The 23,560-nt window shown below is 36.8% G+C and overlaps 1 protein-coding gene across 6 annotated transcripts in view; it reads left to right on the forward strand.

Annotated features, from left to right (window-relative positions):
- RGS17 (regulator of G protein signaling 17) overlaps positions 1–23,560 on the forward strand; it is a 71,909-nt gene that overhangs the window by 36,781 nt on the left and 11,568 nt on the right. For 4 of the 6 annotated variants that reach the window (XM_015622707.1, XM_033512743.1, XM_015622708.1 and 1 more), the window contains one exon: positions 4,536–4,679. In XM_015622707.1, coding sequence (XP_015478193.1) covers positions 4,561–4,679 — 119 coding nt within the window. In that variant the 5' untranslated portion in view covers positions 4,536–4,560. Of the gene's footprint in view, positions 1–2,301; positions 2,385–4,535; positions 4,680–23,560 lie in introns of all 6 variants that reach the window. The other 2 variants (XM_015622709.2, XM_015622711.2) reach the window with 1 other exon arrangement.

The following is a 23,560-nucleotide window of genomic DNA, read 5'->3' on the forward strand; positions in this document are numbered from 1 at the left end:
GTTTATAAGAGCCACCTGTCTCATAACTGGTATAATAAACAGTTGCTGTACCCTTGGGTTCCTTTCCTCAGCTACAGAGCAGGGCCAACAGATGTTCTGTAAAATGAAGTCCTCCGTGATTATGGATTTCTCAAAGGCCTTAATACCAACCCACCCCCGAGAGAATGAGTCAGTCAAGCAAGCTCGAATACTATTCCTACTTCCTACCAGGACAAATGGAAATCATAGCACAGTAACCATGCCCCCAAATGGAGGCAAAGAACCGGATGCAAAAGTGTCAGAAGGAATTGATACCTGTGACATGATGGTCTGAGAGATCATATGTAGTGTACCAAGGAGAAAAATAGTTCTGTTGGACAAAAGGCCCACCTTCACCACCAGGTACTTTTGCCAAGCTAGAGGGTCTCAGGAAGAATGAAAATGGTGAAAAAGCTAAAAGGTAAACTGAGGTCTTGGAGACAGTGTGTACTATTTGTACTATTATATTATATCTCCTCAGAATCAGTTCACAATATTCTAGTCCTTCACAATTATGTACTAACTTTCACTTCAGAAAAATTCTTCATCTCATCAGAGCGACTTGCTGAATCAAAGATTCTAAATTTCTTTTTTATGCCTTGGACCAAGGCACCAAATATAAACCCTCTGTCTACTCAGTCTCTAAATATAGCCAAGAATTAAGATATTCCTGCTTCTGCATCCTAAATAATCTAATGGAATCAATTACTGTTTTGCGTAGATGACATCTGGTATTTGCAAATAAAACATGAAACATGAAATCCAACGAAAATAAGCATGAAACTAAAGTTTCCACCCATCCAACTACATCCTCAGTAAATGTAATAGTTTTGCGTCACAGGGTGGGTTTTTCATATTTCTTATAGACTTCGGTTTAAAGCTCTCTGAGAGAAAGTAATACAAACAGCAGAACAGGGCTGATGACTTTAACTTCAGCCACTGGTTATGCCACTGAACATGTCAAGTATTCACTGAGAACACTGTCCATTGCTTGGAGTTTCAGCCTCATGTTTTTATTGAGTGGAGCACCAGTCCTGCCAAGCAAAATCATTTTCTTTGTACCATGAGACACAGCAAGGTTCAGAGTGAACACCAGTGTCAGCTGTGGAAAGGAGAGAATCTGAAATGGATTAATTACAACTTTTTCCCACTGTGCCAGTAAAATCTTTCCCCATGATATTTGGAAGCTAAGGATAGTCCCACTATATAATATCCATGTTCACAACCCATTTCAAAATATATCCCATTGTGGCACTTTGCTGGAATTGCAATTAATGCTTTATTGGGCTAGGGCCAGAATGTACATACTTGGATGTACATACAGGATTTGGGGATGTTGCTAGCTCTGTCTTCCTTTCTTCCTTCCTTAGGAAAAAAATTCTTTACTGTGAGAATGGTGAGGTGCTGGAAAAGGTTGCCAAGGAAGTGGTGGGTGCCCCATCCCTGGCAGTGTTCAAGGCCATGTTGGATGGGGCACCTGGGTATAGAAGAAGGTGCCCCTGCTCATGGCAGGGAGACTGAAACCAGATGATCTTTCAGGTCCCTTCCAACCCAGGCCATTCTATGATTCTGACTCTATGATTCTTTTCTTTCTTTTATGTTCCTTTTTTTATTTTTTTTTTTTTTATTTTTTTCAAATACAGACTAAATAGATAAATATAACTTCACCTGCAATCAAGGACTGCCTTCTTCCTTCACCAAATAATGCATGGCCAGAAAAGGGATGAGTTATGTGCTTCCCCATATTCCAGAGCTGTTAGAACATAGCAAAACAGACAGCTCTGCCCTAAAGACTGCCTAAACTGGCTCTGAGCAACCTTGGAAGAAGCCATTTCTCCTGAAATGCTCTACAATGGAGAATCATATTTCCCTCACAGTTCTGTGCCCTGCCAGACTGGCAAACCTCTGAAACAGCTGGCCATGGTAGTTCATACCAAAAAGATGAATGTTGGAGACTTTTCAGTAGTTGAGGTTTCTGGGCAGGATTAAAAGTGTGAACCATTCCTGTGAAACCCCACTTCTGACTGTCCCTCTCTGCCATATTCTGTGTGGTGGGAACTGCAGCTGCAGATTTTACCTTTCTGCAGCTGCGTAATTCCCACCCATTTCACCGTCACTTACTGACAGTGGGAGCAGGAATGGAAGAAAGTGGTTCCCCCATTCTCCTTGTCTGCCTGATGTTCAGTTTTCTCCCCTGCTCTATCCAAGTGCTTACATCTTCCTGAGGTAAATGAGAAAGTCACTTGAAGCAAGTTGAACCTATTTTTTTTCTTTTCCCTCCAGATTAAATTTCCACTGTGCCTATTCTTTTCTCAAATTCACCTGTACAAACGCTGCTGCCAACACATAGAAGGGGTCCAGCTCAGGTGAGGGAATGAGTGACTGTGAGCAGGAAACAAGGGAGAGGGATATTTATTTTAGTGGCAGCAGCATCTTGTGGTGTGGTAAAGCTTTTCTGAAACTATGGCAAAGTCACCAACTGTCATCATCATGTCTGAATGGATAACCTTCATCCTATCACCTTTATTTATAGTGCCACATATTCTAGTCATAGTAGATTTTTTTTTTATATAGCTAAAATGGTGAAAAAAATGCTTGAATTCTGGTATACAGGTGGAATGAATGGGATTACAGCCCAACAAATGCCTAAATATGGTAACTTACTGGTTTCTGAAACCTTTAAATTTTGTTCGGGTTTTTTTTATTGTACAAATACTTCTAGAGTCACTACCTTACTTAAAAGAAACAAACATTCTGTTTCAAAATATCTGGCTTTAATTCATTTAACCAAAGTCATTGCACTTGCTGAAAAAAAAATACCAATTCACAGCATGACACAGATATCTATGAAATAATTTAACTGCATCATGCACAGTCAGCAGAAGTTCTGCACTGTAATTTGGAGAAAGAGACTTTATACTGTCACTTACTCTCTGAGTTACATATTATGCTTCAAAAATTTTCCTTCCTCCCTATCTATTGAAAAAATATTATCCAGTTACACCTTGTTAACATCTGAGGTTTGCATTTGACATAAAAAAAAGGTGTATGTTTTGTTTGTATGTCATTTTAATTTTCAAGAGCAGCTATAAACCATAAGTAATATCAATAGCATAAGCAGGTGCACCTACCAGTGATAGACTCTTCTTCACTGTTTGATTTTACCAAACACTTCAAAAATTACTTGATTCTACTCAGTGATAGCATACATGGAAAAGGTAGCTATGCAAGAAGCCAGAATAACCATCAACCCTGAGTTTTGAAGCATGAGTTTGAGTTCTAAAGCTCAGTATCCTTGCTGTGTGTGGTTGTGTGTAAGCTGTCTAGGACACTATTACAGAATAGAAAGCTCAGGAGTTTTAGCAACCATGTAAATGAAAACTCTCACAGCTGCTGCTTGAGTGCATGTAGAATAGTGGCATGTCTCTTGTTTGTCTGTGCATGGTGTACCCAGGTGGCAAATCATTCAGACTTTGCCTTTCCCCAGCACTCCTGGTTGTAGCAGAATGCCCTGGGAATGTGGAGCACCGTGTATGCTGCTCACAAAAGGCCATCTTTATCCACTTCTGTTTTAAACCAAGCTCCTCCCTACACTAATCTCTTAGTACTTTTTCAAAGGCAAAAGTATTAAATGTCACTTAAATTTATATGTTTGTATTAGCCATTAATCTGGGAAACTTATAGTTGTTGTACAAAGATGTGAGCCATTAGAAGGACCCTGACATCTAACTCTTCCTAAATAATATAACTTAGCAGTAAATGTTTAACTTATTTTGAAGACTACATAATGCATGTTATACTACTTCCAGCTGCATATTTTAAGTCACTGGGAGGAAAAAAATCTTGGCCTAACAAAACCTAGGAAAAACTGGCAATGAGCAAAGATCTGTGACCAGAAATTAGTCTCAAAGGTGGGGAAGTATTTATAAAATACTAATTATACTAATTATCCATTATATTTACCAAGAATAACTCTTAAATAGGAAGCCTCTCAGTTAGGACACATAAGAATCTTGGCCCTTACCAGACAGCTGCCCTTGATATAATACCACTTACATCAATTTCATTGGTCCAGCATAGACTAAAGTCAAAAAGTAAAAAAAGTCAGTATCCAATAAATGTTTACGGTGAATAACCATCCTGCTGTATTTTTTACTGCATATTTAGTATAACAGAAACAGCTGTGATAGTCCTATGGTAAGGAACAAGGCAGTCTCTTCCAAGTGTTACAAAAGCTGTATGGCTTTTAATCAACTGATAATAACTGATAATAAACAGCTCTTTGAGTCCAGCCAAAGATTGGGTGTGATTCAGCGGCACAGGAGTGTGAATGTGTCTCTGAGATGTGGTCTTCTGGAAACTGCTTTTAACACAAGGGAACTATTTCTTGGCTGGCTCTGTTGATGGTCACGTGCTTTTGTTGCCATGAGCTGTGAGAACATTGCTGTAGAAATGTGATTGTAATTTATGACTGTCTGTAGTAATTGTGTCCATCTCTTATGTCTGTGTTCTTATAGCCACTTGGGCACTGAAGTAGCTGAAATGAGAAAGAGGCAGCAGTCACAAAATGAAGGAACATCAGCTGTGTCTCAAGCACCTGGAAACCAAAGGCCCAACAACACATGTTGCTTTTGTTGGTGCTGTTGCTGCAGCTGTTCATGGTATGTCCTGTAGTATATTTGCTTCCATATACACCACAGGTAAACTATGAGAATGGAAAGCACTGGGAACATGTTAACTTCTGGGAGAGGAGACACAATTTAACTTTACATTTAAAAATTTGATTTAAATCAAATCAACCTGATTTGGTTGGACATCTTGTGATGGGGAAGAAGAAGGAATAGTAAATTCAAGCTATATTTATCTTATTAAGCTGTAACTAAATGAGGAAATTTCAGCTGTAAAACTTGTATTTGTGAGTGAGAGGCTCAATAATGAATATTTTATAGTTTGCATACAAAACTTATTTTTATGCTCGTACTTTTGATACAGCAGTTCTCTGCATTCAGGTGAAAAAGAGGGAGATGGTTATAAATGTAAATATGTGGTGTCCTGTTACATTACTAATATAAATTCTGTAAATCTGAAAATATGAGCCTTAAATTCCACTTTATCTCTCAAATGGAGTAGCATGATTTTAGTGGCTGCTTGTCCCTTCCTCAACAAAGAGTTCACTTCTAAAGTCAAAGATTTAAAGTCAGTTTCCGAAATAGCTTTAAATTCTCAGTGTCTTGAGATGCATCAGATCTTTATTTCTTATTTTTATGAACACAGTATTGAAATATAAGGTAAATGACATGCAGTACTGTTCAGATCCTGTGCATCATATTAACCAGACAGTTCAGCTTCTTTGGAGTGTCCATTTCTCTGTATATCTGTGTTATTTTCACTTCAATCAGCCATCTGGCCCCAGTCTAAAATCTGAGGCTATTTTCTTCAGTATATTTAAAAATACATACCAGCATATATGCACCAGGTACCAAATGGGACAGGTTTTTTTCAAGATACTGCCACATCCTGGAGGCAGTAGCAGAGTGGACGTGCCTTGTCTGTTACTTCCAGTTTCACCTGAAGGCAGAGTATTGCTGGAGCAAGAAGGAGCCAGAGCTCATGTTTTACCAAATTACTTTGCAATATGTTCAATCCATATTGAGAAATAGGTGGAAGTGTATTAAATAGGAAGTAAAGTGATGGTGTTTTGTCACTTTTCTTTCTGCTCTGGGACAAGGGCACAATATCAGCTCTACTGTTACAGGCCAGAGATTCATTTACCTTGGTATCCTGTTTCAGAAAGATATTTCACCTTTATCAAATACCACAAGATAAGGAATAAACAAGTAGATATGCACCTCCTCAAACTACCTACTCAAAACACCTCACAGCTATTTTCAATCTGCCACTTAGGTATTTCCTGTCCCAGGGCTCCTTTCTGTGTGGTTTATAGACCTTGGTGGAATTTTCTTTCCTTAATTTGTCAAACCATTTTCTGAAGCAACTTCCTGAACTAAACTAAACTTTTGGCATCCAGGGTTCCCTCTAGCAATAAATTCTACACTAGGCCTGTGCATTCCATGAAGTATTACTCCCTTTAATTTGTGTTACTAGAAACTAATTTAATTTTAAATTTAAATTTCCTTATTCTTATGTGAAGAACAGTGAATAATCATTTCCAGGATGGTCAAGATTTTACAGAGCTCTCTCCCTTCAGCTGTTTTTTCTTCCTCAGCCTTCTCTATTTTAATCTCTGTGATACAGAGTGACCCAGACCATGATTTATCCTTATCTGTCCTATTTACTCACCTACCTTGTGTCTATGTCCCTTTCCTATTCTATTTCCTGTCTGAGATGTGTCACTAGATCTGTTTTTGTGGTTGAGACATGGGTGCACCATGTTTTGTGTTTGCTCTTGAGTTTTGTTGCTAATTCCTAGCACTCTGCTTATTTTTTAACCCCAGAGATGATGTTTTCATGGAATTATCCACTCTGAATACAACATCTCTTTCCTGAATGAAAATAAAGCCCATCATTGTGCATGTACAGCTAGGGTTGGTTTTTGCCTTGCATACAAGAATATGATTAATATTCATATAATATCAATAGTATTCATATAATAGCAATAGTATTCAATAAAATATCAGTCTAATTCCTAAAACTTAATGACAACTGATTTAATTTTTTAAGCATGATGCAACTCAAGAAATCTTGAATTTGAAAATGGTACTCTATTTTGAAGCTCTTGTGACCCTTGCAGTCACAGAAGTCACATTGAAGGCAATACCATTATATATGTAAACTGCTTATGCATATTAAATCAAAATTGGAGTAATTATTGATTTAAAACACTGAAGGATGTACCTTCAGCTCTTCTAGTAATTGCTTTTACTTTATTTCAGGGTTTTTCAGGACTTGAGGTTGGGATTTTTTTTTAAAAATAGATCAGACAGGGTATGGCGAAATCCTGTTAGCTAGTTTTCAAAATTAAGTCAAATAAGTGATCAAAGGAATACTTACATCACTCATGCTAAAATCAAAAGATATGAAAATGATCTAATAAGTATTTTCCAGCTTTAACTTCTATGATTCTGTAGTGGAAGCTCTATTAGAGGAAAGATGGAAAAAAACTTTGAAAAATGCAGTATGAAATGTTTCAGAATCTCAGTTTAAATGAAGTAACTGATTGTGATGACAAATTTGCTTTGTAATCAAAACTGTCGGGGAAGAATACAGGTTACTGTTCTTGCCTCAGTTGTCTACACTAAAAAATTACAAAAATAATAATAATTTTTAAAAAGTAATTAACTTTATTAGTCTCTCATATATAGAGGATTCTAGCTAATTAATTCTCTAGGGTAGTTCTCTGTAATAGAAAATCCTAATCAATAATTGTAACAGGTTCTCTGGACTTAGAGTAATTACATGCTTTCCCTAGTTCCACAGGTCTTTGTAACTGAGTAACATGAATTTCCCAAGAGATACCTGTCTGGAAATGCTGCTGGATTCATTAATGGGGAAGGCAATGTTCTATCAAGATCAGAATTTTCTTCAGTTCTTCCACCTGTGTGTGATTGATGATAGCTCTTACATCATTAACTGCTTATTGACTCAACTTCTTCACCATTCACAGAAATGGGAGGACTATGTGCAGATTTTAGTAAAAAAATTCCCTTTTTATGGTTCAAAGAGTTAGTTCAATAGTTCCTATATCCAAATAAATCATTAGAATTCTGAAAATATCTTTTGTGCATCATGTGGTGCTTGTTTTCTTCTGTTCTACCCCATGTTAAAATCAGAATAGGCATTAAGTCTTCTGTTTGCACAACAGCACAGGAAAATATTCAGACCTTTGGGGAAATAGTATCTTGCCTAATAGAGACTTGTTAACAGCAAAAAATTGGAGAAATTATTCAGTACATCTTATTAAAAACCTCTTTTATTTATTTTTCTCTAATATTTTTTTTCTTAAAAATAATAACTATTTGGAGGACTTCTTTATTGTTATGGAATAATCCATATAGCTCAGCCCCAAGCAGATGCCTACTCACTCCTCACCAGCAGTATGGAGAAAATAATCAGAAAAGTGAAAGCAACAAAACTCTTTCATTGACATAAAGAGTTTAATTGATAAAGCAAAGCTGTGTGCACAACTAAAGCAAAACAAAAAATCCATTCATGGCTTCCCATTAGTTCAGCCATGTCCTGGAAAACCATGGTCCATCACATGTTAGAGTGACTTGGGAAAACAGATGCTACAACTCTCAACCTCCATCCTTCCTTTTTCTTATGCAGCTTTTATTGCTGATCACAATCGTCATACAGTATGGAATATCCCTTTGGTCAGTTGTGGCCAGCTGTTCCAGCTGTGTCCCCTCACAGCTTCTTATACACTGCCAGCCCACTGACAAGGCAATGTGAGAAACAGAGAAATCCTTGATGCTGTGCAGTGACTGCTCAACAGCAGCTATAACACATTAATGTGTTATCAACACTGTTGTGGTCAAAAATCCAAAACCTAGTGCCATAAAGATTCTTGTGAAGAGAATTAACTCCATAGCAGACAGGCTCAGTACATCTTTTGGCACTGACAATCATTAGGACAGTAAATTGCTCAGTTTACAGGGATAAAGCAAGACTTACTGCAAAGGTTTGCTCAGATTGAAAATTAAGGGAGATTAACAAGACTATTAAAATGGCTGTTTTATTCTAATAGGTATGCTCATAACATTGCCAACTAGTTTAAGCTCTGAACTTGTTTCTGAGTACAACTAGTGAAGGAAACACTAGTTTTCCTCGGTGGAAAAAAATAAAGTACTTCTGAAGTTCCCAACAGGAAACACTTGTTGGCTTGTTTCCTGTTCCCAACAGCAAAAGCAGATGGTACATCCCTGTGAAGACCTTCTATAGACCTTCCTCTCTTCACTGACCAGAAATAGACCTTAGGCACTCATTTTACGAAGACTGCCCAATTAAAGTACCATGTACCTGTGGTTCTTGACTGAATCATCCCATGTGTCAAGTTTCTGCAAAGCTCCATTTCAATAGAGGACAGAAGAATGTGCTTCTTTACGAGACGTAATTTCAATGACTTGGGTAGCCTGAGACTTGCAAAATTTGCAGTAAGTCTTTAGCATGACAGTCCATAATTTCCTCAATTATTTTTTCTCCAGAGAGTTGCCCATTTAGTACTTAGAGCTGTGACTTTATATAGTTTTGAGCTCAGTTTGGCAAGGTTAAGGAGTAAGCCTGCTATTTCACTTCCCCAACCTTGTTTAACAATCCATTACTCCAGCTTTCTGAGCAGACATGAAACTTGTTTTTCTCTTGAAAACACTTTTAAATTACATTCTTCAAAAAAGCTCTTCAGGCACTAGCACAGGGACTTTGGCTTTTCTGCCAATTTTATTTTGCTTCCTCCTTTGTCTCCTACCCAGAGCAGGAGTCATATCATTTAATCCCCTCTTCCTTTCATAAGGTGTTCAGTGAATTTGAAAACTGTGGGACATTCTGATGCCCGATAATCTGTCTCCTTTTACAGTACACAGAAGGCTCAGAAGGGATCTGACATCTACCCTGCAAGAGACCTTTAGCAGTATGTCAGTCTGGGGTACATGAAAAGGTTTCCAGGCGATCAGTGAAGATGATCACTTAGCTTCACTTGTAGCTTGATTGAAGTGAGTGAACTGAAAGGCCTTTACCCAAAAATGTAACCATTAAAACTGCTGAAGACTTGTGGAAGAGAGTTTCCCACACACAAGAGATTCCAGGGAAGATAGGGTATTTGCCATCTTGGCAGTAAACAAGAGTTGCTCTTGGCAAGAAACCTCTCTCCTCAGTTCTTATAACTTGTCTATGACCGCTGTGAGTTACTCTGAAACTTCTTCCTGATGACATTGCTACACAAATATTTTTCTTTATTAAAGGGAACATTTTCCTTGCAAGAGTTGCACAGTTTACTTGGGCCTACAAGAAAATATTTCTGTCTCCTGTGCCATAAATATGAAATGGTAGACACAGTTCTAAGAACAATTTTAAATTGCATTAATATTTGTTCTCTATGGGGTTCAGTATTATCCTCCTTACAAACTGTGTGCTCTAAATGAAGGAAAGAACCAACAAAAAAGCCCACCTTTTTTTTTTTTTTTTTTTCCACTTCCCACCTCTCTAGTACTTTGAGAAGAATAATATTTTCCTGGCATATTCAATCTTAGTTTGCTATCAAAACATTGTGTCAAGACTTCACTTAAATCTATAAAAGATATTTTCTGGGGGCTACAGTTATGGCTGCTTTATTTTATTTAACTGTGGTAGAAAGTTTGAAAGACAGAGAAGTAAAGAAAGGACAGAAACAAAAAACAATTTAATGCAATAAATTATAGCCACATGTTCATAAGTATGTCAAAAACAAAACCCATATCCTTCTTCCCATGCCTGTTTGCAGCAGAAATTTAGACTAGTCCCAGACTAAAGGGGGACTGATACAAGAAAAACCCAGGCTCTCAGGATTTTGTTAAAGCTTCTGGCAAGAAAAGAAAATCTTTACCTTTGAAACAAAAACACTGATTTTGAAAAACATATTTTGTCTTTTAATTTTGTTTTTAATTCTTCTTTTCCTCCCTGAAGACATAGGACAGTATGTCTGAAACAGATGTACTCAATTCTCTGTGTTTTACTTTTTCAAAATAACACATCTGTGAAAAAGTGAATATGGAAAAGTGCATCAGGAATTTTTTTACTCTAGTGCAGAATACAGAAGTGCAGGCTACTGTACTCTATTTTACTGAAATAGAAGGTGATATTTTTAAAAATATTTAATGGGAAAAAGATGTTCCAATCTGAACCTTTTTATACTTTAAAATATCATAGAACACCCTTATATTTTTACCACTTGCTATTGCAGAGGTCAAAGATGAGAACATTCCATCTCTTTCCTGGAGAATAATTTATTCTAAGGAAGAGAAGGCTTAGGAACTTGTGTTTTGTGCAACTATGGGACAGTATCATAAGATTATCAGAGTGCAATGGGCACCACTGGTAAGGAAAGTAGAACCAGTTCTTTGAAAGGTCATATTTAGAGCTGGATAAAATTCATTATCTGGCTTGTCACACAGCTACTAAACATGATATTCATGAAAACCAGTCTTAAATTGCCTTTTCTTTAAATCCACATATCATAGTGCTGAGCCCATAAGAGAAAGCTGGCAGACATTCCTGTTGTCGATGGAATGCACAATGGGGCGAGTGTGGACTGAGGATTTAAATATCTAGTCCTCAGAAATGGGCCTCTCAAAGTTCCCTGAGATACTTAAAATAAAATAATTAAATTCTCAGCATTTGGAAAAATAATCAGAATACTCACTAAGAATAAATAGCTTGTCAAGTTTGTTTTTTTTCATACTTCTGTAAGTTAACTGTGCTTATTAAATGCTACCCAAGTAAAGCATTTCTTTTCCCTTTAAAGCAAAAGATCTCTAAATGGAAAAAAATAAAACAGAGCAGGGAAGCATATCTTCTTAATAAGTATGAAATTTAATAAGCTCTTTCTCCTTTACAATTTAGACAGGGGAAGTGATTTTGCTGGAAATTTATGGAAGTTTAGATCCTCAGGGCAGGCTGGAGACAGGTGGCTCTGTGCATGCTTGTTTAAACAACTCTCCTAGGGCAACACAGCCTGACTTGCCAACCTCTGGGCTGTGACACTTGGCCAGATTGTCAGTGTTAGCCTAACAATTCCTGGAAGTCTGCTCTCTCCTTGAGCCAGACTACAAATTTACCTCATATGTGATTCAACATACAGCTTATCCCAACGCTCCAGAGCTGGCAAGTAAAGGCAGCTTTGACCACTTCTTGCACCTCCCTGTGAAGCAGTTGTGAAATGCTGCCTTTTCAAAAGAGGGCGGCACATGTCTTTGCCACAAGGTGTAAGATAGGTGGGCTCACAAATATCCTAACGGCTTCTAACTACTAGTTATAATTTTTCCTTCATCTGCTTCTAGAGAGTAAGATGTGAATGCAGGAAAACAAGGCATTACTGGCAAACCAAAAGGACTTTAGAAATATCATTTACAGAAAAAAAAAAATTAGTGTAAAAATAGCTAAAGGAAGCTTAAAGTTAACCTATTGAATCTCATGAGAACCATTTTTGGTCACTATGGAGTCCTCTTCTGAATTAATCAAATATATCTCCCCTCATCAAAAAGCAGCCAAGTAATCCCTTAATCGAAGCTAATGCACCACCTTTTGTCTTCTTCCTTTCTTCTTCTCAGCCTCTTGCCACCTACCTCCAAATTCCTGTGGGAGCACAAGCTCTTGCACAGCCTTGGAATAGAGGCAAGGACAGTGAGCCACCAGCTCCCACAGCATCAAGGAGTTTCCACAGGAAATATGCCAAGAAGTAGATTCAGGCTGTTGCTTTCTGGGACATATAAAGTAAATTACAATCATGTCCTTCTCTGAGAGAAAGCTGTAAGGTAGCTTACACTGCATTTATTTTGGCACGTGGTGGAAAGACGTAATCACTAAGATGCTGCCAGTCTACCATGAAATCATGGTGGAAGCACAAAGGTGCACAAGACACTACACAGATGTTCAGCATATATAAATCTAAATTCATTTCCAGCCAAGAATCCTGGTTTGAAAAAACTTTTAACACTTCTGACAGTTTTCAACTAAGTCCATGCAAACTGATTAATGTTCCTATTTTCAAAGATATATGAAAAACTTTTTACTCCACATAATAAAAATAGAAGGCTAATGCAAAGAGTGGAACAGCTTCTTCTGTAGCTGGTCTGTTAACTTTCATCACAAGCCTGTGGTAGAACCCCCATTAACATCAAAACCAGCCCTGGGCTCTTTGTGCCAAGCTTTCCCAGTATCAGGATTTTATTCTTATAATTTAAACTTTGAAAGTTCATTTCATTTTGAGGAACAGATGGAGGCTCATGTGTTTACTGATATTTTTCCCCATCTGTGATAACACAAGCAGGTTAGAGAATGAGCAGATTGTAAACATAATAGATTAGCAAATTTTAAATAAATGTTTCGGAAGATTCACAAATGAAATGCAGATTCCTTTGTGTGTAGTACTAACAAGATACAAACCCGTGATCAGTCTAACTGCAGAAAATAGTCCTACTTCAAGCAAACATTTCTGTAAAGAAAATTACAGTAAAAAAAATCAGAACTGCAGTTCTTCTAAATTGAAGAATAAATACATGCTCAGAGGGGATTTGGGATTACACAAGGCTCATTCTAATTCAGTGGTGCAAAAGACACCAACACTAGTTCCATAGAAGGAGAGAGCAGACTAAATCTAGTTAACTTTATAAAATGATCTTGATTCTGTCCTGGCACAGCACTCAAGAGTGTATTCGGGGACAGCTGCTCTTGAGGAGACTGGAGAGAGAGAAAGAAGTAGCAGAATCACTTCCACTGGTGAAAAGCAGCTTGATGCCTCCTCTGAGGCTGTTTAAGAGATGGATTGCTTAAGAGCATCAGTATCTTGGCTCTCCCTCACCCCTCATACCCATTTCCCACCTGCCTGCACCAAAATGCTGTTCAGCTTAGTGTCTGTGGAACACTGGCTGAAGGAAGACTTGTAATGTCATGACAGATTTTCTGTCCCCAGAGCACAGCTTGACTGTTGCTTTGGAGGAAAGAAAAAAAAAAAAAAGAGTGCTGAGATTGCCTGAGTCCAGCTTATGCTGTGATTCACAGGTATTAGGAGTTTGGAGCCCTTGAAATCTCCCTTGACAGGGTTTGGGCTGCTTTAGGTTTTCTTATGACAAATTTGCAATTAGATATTTACACAAAGATGCTTTAACTCCGTGGAAAACCACATAAACAGAGAAGTACGTGAAAGGTCACAATGGGTTTGAGATCAAAACATCACCTGAAGTAAGGAGTGTTGGTAGATGGTAACATTTTAAAGGTGCCAAAGTCCCCTTGCAAACCTTTTAACTTTATTCATTGTGGAATAATAAAAAAATTAATATTCAACATGCAAAAACAATAACAAAACACCCTTTTCCAAATTAAACACACCGACTGTGTCTATACCACTAATCAAAACTTAGGGTCAGGGTCTAATGGGCTAGGGTCAGCCTGTACAGTAAATTGTTAGCAAGTTTTAACTCCCTAGCAGAGATTTGGCCAGTGCCAAAGTCTCAGCCAATGGCCTGTGGCAGGTGCAGAAACCCTGTTTTGGGTATGGGCTTTAGTGGACTGGGGCTGTGTGGTTCCAGTCAACCTCAAGACTCTCCCAGACCATTTTATCTACAAGAATAAATGCAGCCTGTAGTTCCAAACCAAAAGGGAAAAGAATTAGGCTACTAAAATCTGTCAGCAGCAGAATTTCCATCTTGCACATGTTTATTTTTTAACCGTGCATAATTCCAAATCAGTTCAAAATGCCAATTGAAACAGGAATAAATGTCTAGTGCTTTGAAGAGAAAAAATGAGAATATTTCATGGAAATTAGTCTGGACCTCTAGTAGGAAGCACTTATTAGATGGAGATCCTCTCACTAGAAAAGTGGGTCAGACATTCATTATGCTAGTGAGAAAGGCAAAGGAGATATGAGTCTTGTTTAGTCACCCTTAAAAATTCCATAGCACATATATTTGCCTAGATGGCAGCTCTGGTTCTCCTGAAATATCTGGTTAAGGGCTGGATAATGGCAGATGCTGAGCATCCATTATGAAGGAATGGGTAATTTCAGTTCTTGTTGACATCCATGCTGAAAGTTCTTCCCAGTTTAGGGTCTAACTAAATTTGGAAACCAGTACTAACAAAACAGATGTCTGTAATATACACAGAGGGTCTCAATCCTGTTTGTTATCTGGAAGAATGTAAAGTGGGAGATCCCCCATCTTACTTGACTGTGATGTGGATAAGCATAAACTAGTTTAGTCTGGGCTAATTTCACAAAATATGGTGTTCAAAATCATCATATCAGGAGCTATCCTTTGAAATTTCCTAAAGCTCTCTTTAACTGGATTGCTCTGCAACACCTTATGAAACTAAAAATGTGAATTTAGTATGAATGTTTCCAGGCATCCCTTCCCATTTAAAAACTACATCTAAATCCATGGAATCTATCAACATTACCAAAGTAGTGATCCTATTCAAGCTCAATTCTTTACTGTTGCTCCTACTTTAATATCTGAAAACCAAGAATAATAAAGAAAAAGCCACTACAGAAACTGAGATTAGGCTCATTTATTAGAATTAGTTGAGACCATTAGGCTTGCTTGCTAGTGATTTGGAGGGTTTTTATTCATGTGGTTACCCTTTGAAGGGATACAATTTCCATTTCTTTGAACAGTACAGAACTGTCACCTTTAATTGTCTCAAATATATGAAGGAATTGCTTGGAAAATAGTTGTAGCCAGGAGTAAGGACACTGCAGATTGTCTAGTAATTAAATGTATCTATCATACAAGACGGAATATGAATGGTAATATTATTCTGAACGAAAGGATGAAGCTGACAGCCAGAATAGTGATCTGTTGGGTGACCTGACAAAAGAAATACATCCTTGAGCTGAATATTGCCTAAAGCAGAAACCATCTCTAAACTAATGGAAAAAAGCTAGAGTAACTGCACTAGAAATCATTGGTAAATAAACTTTGTCAAGCCTTGAGTTTCTTACCTTTACAGAAATTACATTCCATATATGAGAACAAAAATCTCAAAAAAATATCCTAGAAAGGACTAACAGTTTACAAAAGTTGTAATTACTCGTGTTGTGGCTATCATTATGTAAAATTAATATAACCTCTTTAAGGTAAAATCCAGAAGAAAGTATATTTTCTTATAGATTTTCAGAAGAACAAAATGTTGTAAGGAAAAAAAGAATTTAGGAAAGTCAGATTGATTTAAATCACTAGTTCTTTCCTCTCTTGCATAGTTACAAATTTTGCTCAGTGCTAGTCTAAGTTTGAGGGAGATATTGTCCTTTATTTAAGAAGTTCAAGTACAGTGCACACTGGTAGTTTCCATCTGCCTTTGAGCTCCTGCTGAGCTGCAATATCTGCAGGTAGGAAGATAAAATAAGTCACACAAGAGCAGAGGAAGAAAACAACACCTTCAGCAAGGCTGTCCATTAAAAGGGCCATAACATAACATAACATACCATAACATAACATAACATAACATAACATCATAACATAACATAACATTTCTTTCACATAACATTTAACCTGCATTGACCTTGAGAACAGTTCTCTCCTTCACTCTGAAGTTATCCCGAAATGTAAATATAATTGCATTTTTTTAAGTAACCCCCCAAAATATTCCTCAATTGCAGTTTCTTTTTAAATGTTGTTTGTGGCACTACTGACCACACTTGGAGCACTATATCCAGTTCTGGGCTTTTCATTGTGATAGCCCTGGGTATACTGCAGATTCCAACAAAGGGCCTCTAAAATGAATAAAGGACTGGAATTCCTCCCCTGTGAGGAAAAGGTGAGAGACCTGACATGGTTCCACTTGGAGAAGAGAAGGCTCTGAAAGATCTTATCAATATGTCTAAGTAACCTGAAGTGAGTGAACAAAGAAGATGGAGCCATGGTCCTTTGCATGGTGCCCAGTGACATGACATCAGAGACAAGGAAAACAAGCTGTAACACAGGAGGTTCCCTCTCAAAATCAGGAAACGCTAAATTCAGTGCACTGAACTCAGTTTTAACACTGAAACTCAGATCTTAAATGTTTACAAAACATTTCTGTGAGTATTTTAGGAGAACATCCATTCATATCAAGAGTTTTCCAGCAGGTTAGTTTTTCCATTACCAATACACTTCTGAACATTTTCTAAAGACTCAATATAAATCAATATAAAAATTACATCAAAGATCACATTGCAAATATCAATCTATGATGGAAGATGTATTGACATGTGGGTTTTTATTTCTACAAGGTTTTGCTTTCAAATTTTACATGGGGTCCAAAAGAAAAATGTAGTTTCGACAAATTTGAGAGTTTGTCTGCCAAACGTACACTATTTTCTACTTTGATGGAAAATACATAAGGAAAACTCATGGCTTTATAAATAGACTGTTAACCTGGCTGTCCTTTAGAAGAGAAGATGTTGCCAGTTTTTATATCTATTCCATTCTAAAATATTAAATATATAGGAAAGGGAAGAGAGTGAAACACTGCAGATTTGCTAAAACCTTTTAGTACTTGCTTTACTGAGCACAACCCTCTGTGATTTAGTTTAGCACTCGTATTTCAGTAAGGATGATCTACCTGCATGGTGCCATGTGGGATGTAATTTAATAACCTTATATAATGATCTTACACAAACTCCAAAAGCTTGGCCAAGATTTCCCATTAACAAAGGGATGATTATACTCTTAAGCAGTAGTAGATCATTTGGGTTCAATTCTGCTTCTACACAAGCTGGGGAATAGCACAACATAATATTATCAGGACAGAGCTAAACATCTTAACTGACTAGACCTTAATAGCCTGAAGTGCTCCAGATATCTTAAACTGTGATTTCCACCAATCTTCTTTTTTTTTATGGTTTACTGTTGAATCTATATTAACTTTTGTCCAATTAGGCTGAATGCTGCACACTATTAAGAAAGCAGAGCAATTGAAAAACAGTATAAAATTAAACCCATTCTCCCCCACATGAAAAGTATGGCAGAAAGATACAATCTCAAATGAACCAAGAAGTTTCTTTTTTTTCATGGAAAAGTTCACAACTCTCAACACAGATAATCTGACCTTATCATAAACCTTTGTGCAAAGGAACTCACAGAACTTAGTCCAGGTTTGCACAAGGAAGAAAGGTAGGACCCTATTCATTTGGAGTATTTTAAAGAGCATTTCCTTCTGAACTCTTAAATATCTTAAAGAGCTAAAAGTAATTCCTTCACATAGAAAAGCTGAAAATACCACTGCAAGAGCAGCAGTAAAGAACAAACACAGGAGAATGGGCAGTGATTCTTTCAGTCACCCTGGATTGCTGCTACAGTATTGGTGTCAGAAATAAGACAGTAAATGGGCCAAGATACCCATCTGTAGGCACAACGGGTTTTGACTACATCTCTGTTCCTGTGTCCACACACTCCACAACCATACTGTCAATGCTACTCTTCTAGAAATCTCAAGACTGTTTGAGGGAAGCAAGGATACTTCAAATACAAAATAAAAATGCAGTTTTTGCTGTGCTTTGGGTTTTAATGCTGTAAGGCATTGTTCTTCGTACTTCTCTCCACAGCTCTTAGTATAAACATGATTTTGAGTGAAAAATGGAGATGCTGTTTGCAGGACTCTGAGAGATGAGGCCTTAATAAATTCTCCATGTGTCATGAAGTTAAGAGTTATAGCTGCTGGATTTCCTGATGAGCTGTTTTCTTAATAGAAAATCTCTTCTCTTGTAATCAGCAAGCCTACTGGAAAAGAAATCCATCATCTGCTATGACAGACCGTAATTTTTCTAAAGAGCTTCTTAAAGTTAAGCACAATATTTCATTTAAATCTATTCTTTTATTATATTAACTAGAATTACTCACAAAAGAGTATAAAGAATAATGGTAACTAACAATGAATAAAACCAAGACAACTGATTATTTAATTTCAAATTGTAATTATAATTATTTTTAGAACTATCAAAAGCAGTTATGAAATGTCATTAAACTCTTCCACAAACACTATTTTGTTAGAAACCCAATTCAGAAGTAAATTAATTTTAACTGTCAAATCTATGCAAAAGACAAACTCAGTTCAGCTGCATTCTCCATAAAACATTGGTAGAAGGGCCTGTGAAACAGCTTCTGCATCCATCCTGGGTAGGAAAAATTAGACCAAAAAACTTACACCTTGCACTCCCACTTGGCCCACAGGATTTATGGTATGCAGAAAGGTGCATATAGGAGCCAGAAGTCTGCCTACATTTAATATTACTGGATCCTGAGCAGAGGATCCTAAGCTTTTTCATTGAAATCACATTCATGACACATAGAAGTGCCCAGCTGTCTGTCACAGACTATTTCTCAGCTGTGTGCTCTTTAAACAGAGATGAAAAAGGGGGGAAAATATGAACTGCAACACTATGCACACTACAGCATAAATTGAATCAAGAGGGAAAATGCAGCAAAGAAAAATTGGAAAGCAAAAAACTGTAGGTTTTCTACTCATTGAAAGAGACAAACCACTTATTTTGTTTTATCTAACTTTTTGTGATCTATGAGAAAAAAGAAAAAACAGGCCAGTTACTACTGCAGTTCTTGTATGCTAAAACAATGAGACCACACTGTAAGCTGAACTAAGAGCTGCAAGGTTTGTGACTCCGTGTTCTATCCCTCACCTGATTCTTTGAAATACTGGAGAAATTTTAGCTGTAATACAAAATCTCTAGGATGGTTAACTTGCAAACACTTGCATTTTTAAAAAATAAAAAAAAAACTTGACTGGGGTTTTTAGTTAAATGAGGAAAGACTCACAGAATCTGATGTCAAGTTTATAAATTCAATTTGCAAACACATTTTTTTCCACCCTAAAACATCTTTGTCCATGTTCGAGTCTATGCTTGTTTGTTTTTTTATTTTAAAAATAGTTTGGATCATACATTCCTCTTGCACCATCTTATCACCTAAGGCAAATCTAACTCTGGCACTCAGAAAACACAGCACCACAGGTAGCTGGACTTTTTGAAAGGAGTTTATAGTTTCAGTGGACACTGCCAAGTGGGCTGATTATAGCCTTATGGTAATTGTTGGCTTTCCCCCAACAGACTGCTTACCTATGTCAGTCTACTAAATACAATCTCATCATTTAGTTTTAAGCACAAGAAAATTAATTTTTTTTTTTTACACAGAGTAGGATGTAGCTATTTTTCAGTAAATTTCAACTTGTTTTCAATATAAAATTTTACATCCTACATTTCTTTATTGAATTCAGTGAAGAGCTGTAAATCATTATCTTGCTAAAGAACTAGGATTGACACTAATGACAAAAAAAAAATTCACATTCTTTTGATCTGTTTCTTATTTGTAAAAAAAAATATTATGTTCTGCTGACTGAGTTAAGACCATATTCTGATCAGTATAAGCATATTATTCCATAGGCTTTTGGCCAACATTTCCTTTCAAAATCTCTCAGAGACTTCCAATGTAGACATATGGGAATTATAAGTTCACTGCACATCACTTATGTTCGCCTTGCAGATCTCCAGGCATCCATGCAAGCCTCCACTGTAGAATTCATTTATTGCCACAGACTTGGCTGATGTTTTGAAAAGACTGGTGTTATTGGAAGAGTTGTAGAGCTTTAGTCTGTCTTGCTATTCTTACAAGGACATAACCCCTTTCTCCCTGATACAGCCAGGAACTTTAAGGATATACTGCAAGTTTATCTGAGCCTGTGAAAATGTCTAATACAAGGCATCACCTCTTCATAAAAAGAATGATTCTAGGTCTAGTTTTTCTCAGAATAGTCATTCTGGATATCATTCACTTAATATAACAAAAAAAAGTGAATTCTTTTCTTAACTTTAATAGAAACAAGTTTTTTACCCTTTACTCAGGTTACAAAAAAGAGCTGTCCTTGGATAATATTGTTCATTTAACATTTCATTCTCATTGATACTTATTTTGTGACATTAAAAGGGAGATAGAAGACAGTGATTTGAAATTAATATAGCTGTAGTGTTCTTTATGAATGGATCACAATAATATTGCAGTTATTTTTCATTATAATTGCTTTGCAGTGTAGCAAAATCATCGTTCTCCTCTGTGCATAAACAAACATGATCCTGACTAGTATTCAGTGACATCAAGCTTAAATATTCCAGCTGTCAGAAAAAAATGAGGTTACAAAATTATTTTGAGTCATAAGTCAAATCAGGTTTCATAAAAGAAATTAAACAATCCCAGCATAGTTGTCTTTTCCACTATCATACAGCATATGGGACCACATCTTTGAGATAACAGAGCATGTCTCGGCATTTGGGAGTGAGCTTCTGAATAGAATTGTGCAAACAATTGATTTTTCAGTGACTGACTGTTGAATGGCAGTATTGAAGACAGTTTGATCAGATTGAACTACAATCAAAAATCAAAAAGATACTAGCATGCAGGTTTTTTGCATCTGAAATAAAACCTGAAAAATATATTTTTTCATATAACATGTTTTAAGCCAATCGTCTTTTAAGTAAAGAAATCAGAGAACATGGAGATGAGCAAGAGCACACCCATTTTGAATTGCAGAGTGAAGGTATTTACCCAGCTGGCAAAAGACTGAGACGAAGATGGGCACCAGCACTAAATTTTCAAAACCACTTTCCCCTCATTTCAGGAAAATGCACTACACGTATGTTCATTTTTTCATGTCTAGTAAGTTGCTTAAAGACTTTTCCTCTTCCAGTCAGAAGAGAAAAGATACTTCCTATCTGAATCTGTTTTGTAAATTTGGTAAATGTGTTTTTCAAGACTTTCGGGGAATAGTCATTTTACATCATCTACCACTGTTATTTTAAAATAATAAATCTTGATCTCTTGAGGTCTTTTGTGGGGAGAGAGTTGCAGTAGGTTTTTTAAGAAAGCTAAAAAATATTATGTGTCTTGATCTGATGACAATAAAAATTTCTGGGAGTAGGATAGGGTGAAGTGCAGTGCCAGTGAGATATATTCTTTCAAAGGGTAAATCAAAGTGAAGGAAAACTGTCAGAACATCTGTTATCCAGAGAATCTGAATATTGATTTTCATGTGAAAAAAAAAAAATCTACCTTCAGATTATGTATGAACAATTGACTTAATGTGACCTTTGGCCTAGAATAAAGATTTTTTCTTGTTACATTTGTGGCTTGAGAGCTCATGGCCCAACTGTGTGACATAAACAGGTCCAGCCTAAGATGCAGTCACTGCCCAGAAGACTACAAATTTCAGCCAAAAGGTAGAAACTGAGCACAGATCTCCTAAATGGCCAATCAAATATCCTATGAAACTAGCTCACAGTGTCCCACTTTGATTTCTACTCATCTCCATGGCAGTTCAAAAAACACCATTAAGGCAAGAGGTTTTAATAGTCACATTATCTTCAGTGCCAGACACAATCACAAAATACTGTGATGATATACTGCATATGAGGCACATAACAGAGAAAATGCCTGAATGAATAGTACCTGGTGTCAGCCATATATGGGCAGAATATTAATCTTGGCACCTCTCACAATAGCATGGTTCTCTTGCCATAGTGAAAAGAGTAATTTCACTGATTCACCAGATTTAGGTGACTGGTACATGAGAACATGACTCTTGGGAACCAATTAAATACCATTTGTTTACTGGATATACAGAGAATGAATGATCAGGTGCACACTCTAAATTACCTTCCATTTCTTCATGGCAGTAGAAGGTAAGTGCAGCAGTAGGGATGCAATTTACAAAAGGCTAAAACCATCAGCTGGAAACACGTGAAGGAAGAATCAGTGAGATACTTGCTCTTAAATTAGTTCAACTCTTGATGAATCTGTACAATTAGCTTGGATTTTTTATCTTCTCATGCAACAGGGTACTTCACTACTGATTTAGCTACGTAATTACTTAACAGAACAATTACTTAATTGCTTAACTTGAATATTAACAGCCAAATAATAGCAGCTAAATAAATAAAGATAAGTTCCTTAAATCCCAGCAGTACCTCCAAAAACACATCAGCTAGAAACCTGGACACACTCACCTTTATTTGTGGTCATTTGTTCAATATTTATATCTCTTCAAGTAGTCCCTGATCATTACATTTTTTACTTACAAAGCGTGGGAAGTTGCAAAAGAGAAATACCTTCACTCCAAGAAGAAATTACTCATAATTATACTGTTGCAGTAGTTCAAGAAACTTATTGGTTTTGTAGCAGTCAGGAACCTAAGATATATTTGAAAGGTACATTGAGTTCAAGCCACTGAAGTATTTTTTACTGTACTCTCCAGAGCAATAAAATCAGCATAGAAGTGGGCAGAACAAACTTTCCATATGAACAGAGAACAAACACATACTGGTGCTTTCCATTTAAACTCTGCCTTTAGAGTCAAACTCTCCGTTTTTGAGGCACTAGGAGTTTTGTTGTGCTTTTGTCATGGGTAATCTGCTGGGTGTATTCCAATTAATAAATAATAATAGCACCAAAGATGTTAGTTCGCATCAGATGTCACTAGTGCACCTCCCTTTCATTTAACTACTTTTTGATAAGGTGTATCAGCAATTTCCTTTTCTTAAAGCCTTAACTAATATAATTTTGTTACTCTTTAGCCTGTTAGTTTTAGTCTGTTAAGCATTGGACTGTACAGCATAATCCTTCTGACACAATCAGGTAGCTTCAATGATGGATTAATGTATCAAGGCCATCAGCTCCAGGTATACAGAACACCTTTGCTGCTGCAGACTGCTGGAATTCCCCAGAGAAACATGAACAGTCAGGGTGTTTTCAGCTGAATATAGCAACATAGGAAAGAGCAGTGCAGTGTTGTTATTTCAAGTTAAAAGGTAGCAATATGTTATTGTGATCAGTTACTTAAAGGCTGCTTTAAAACTAGC

The sequence above is a fragment of the Parus major genome, chromosome 3, assembly GCF_001522545.3.
Source record: "Parus major isolate Abel chromosome 3, Parus_major1.1, whole genome shotgun sequence".
NCBI lineage: Eukaryota > Metazoa > Chordata > Aves > Passeriformes > Paridae > Parus > Parus major.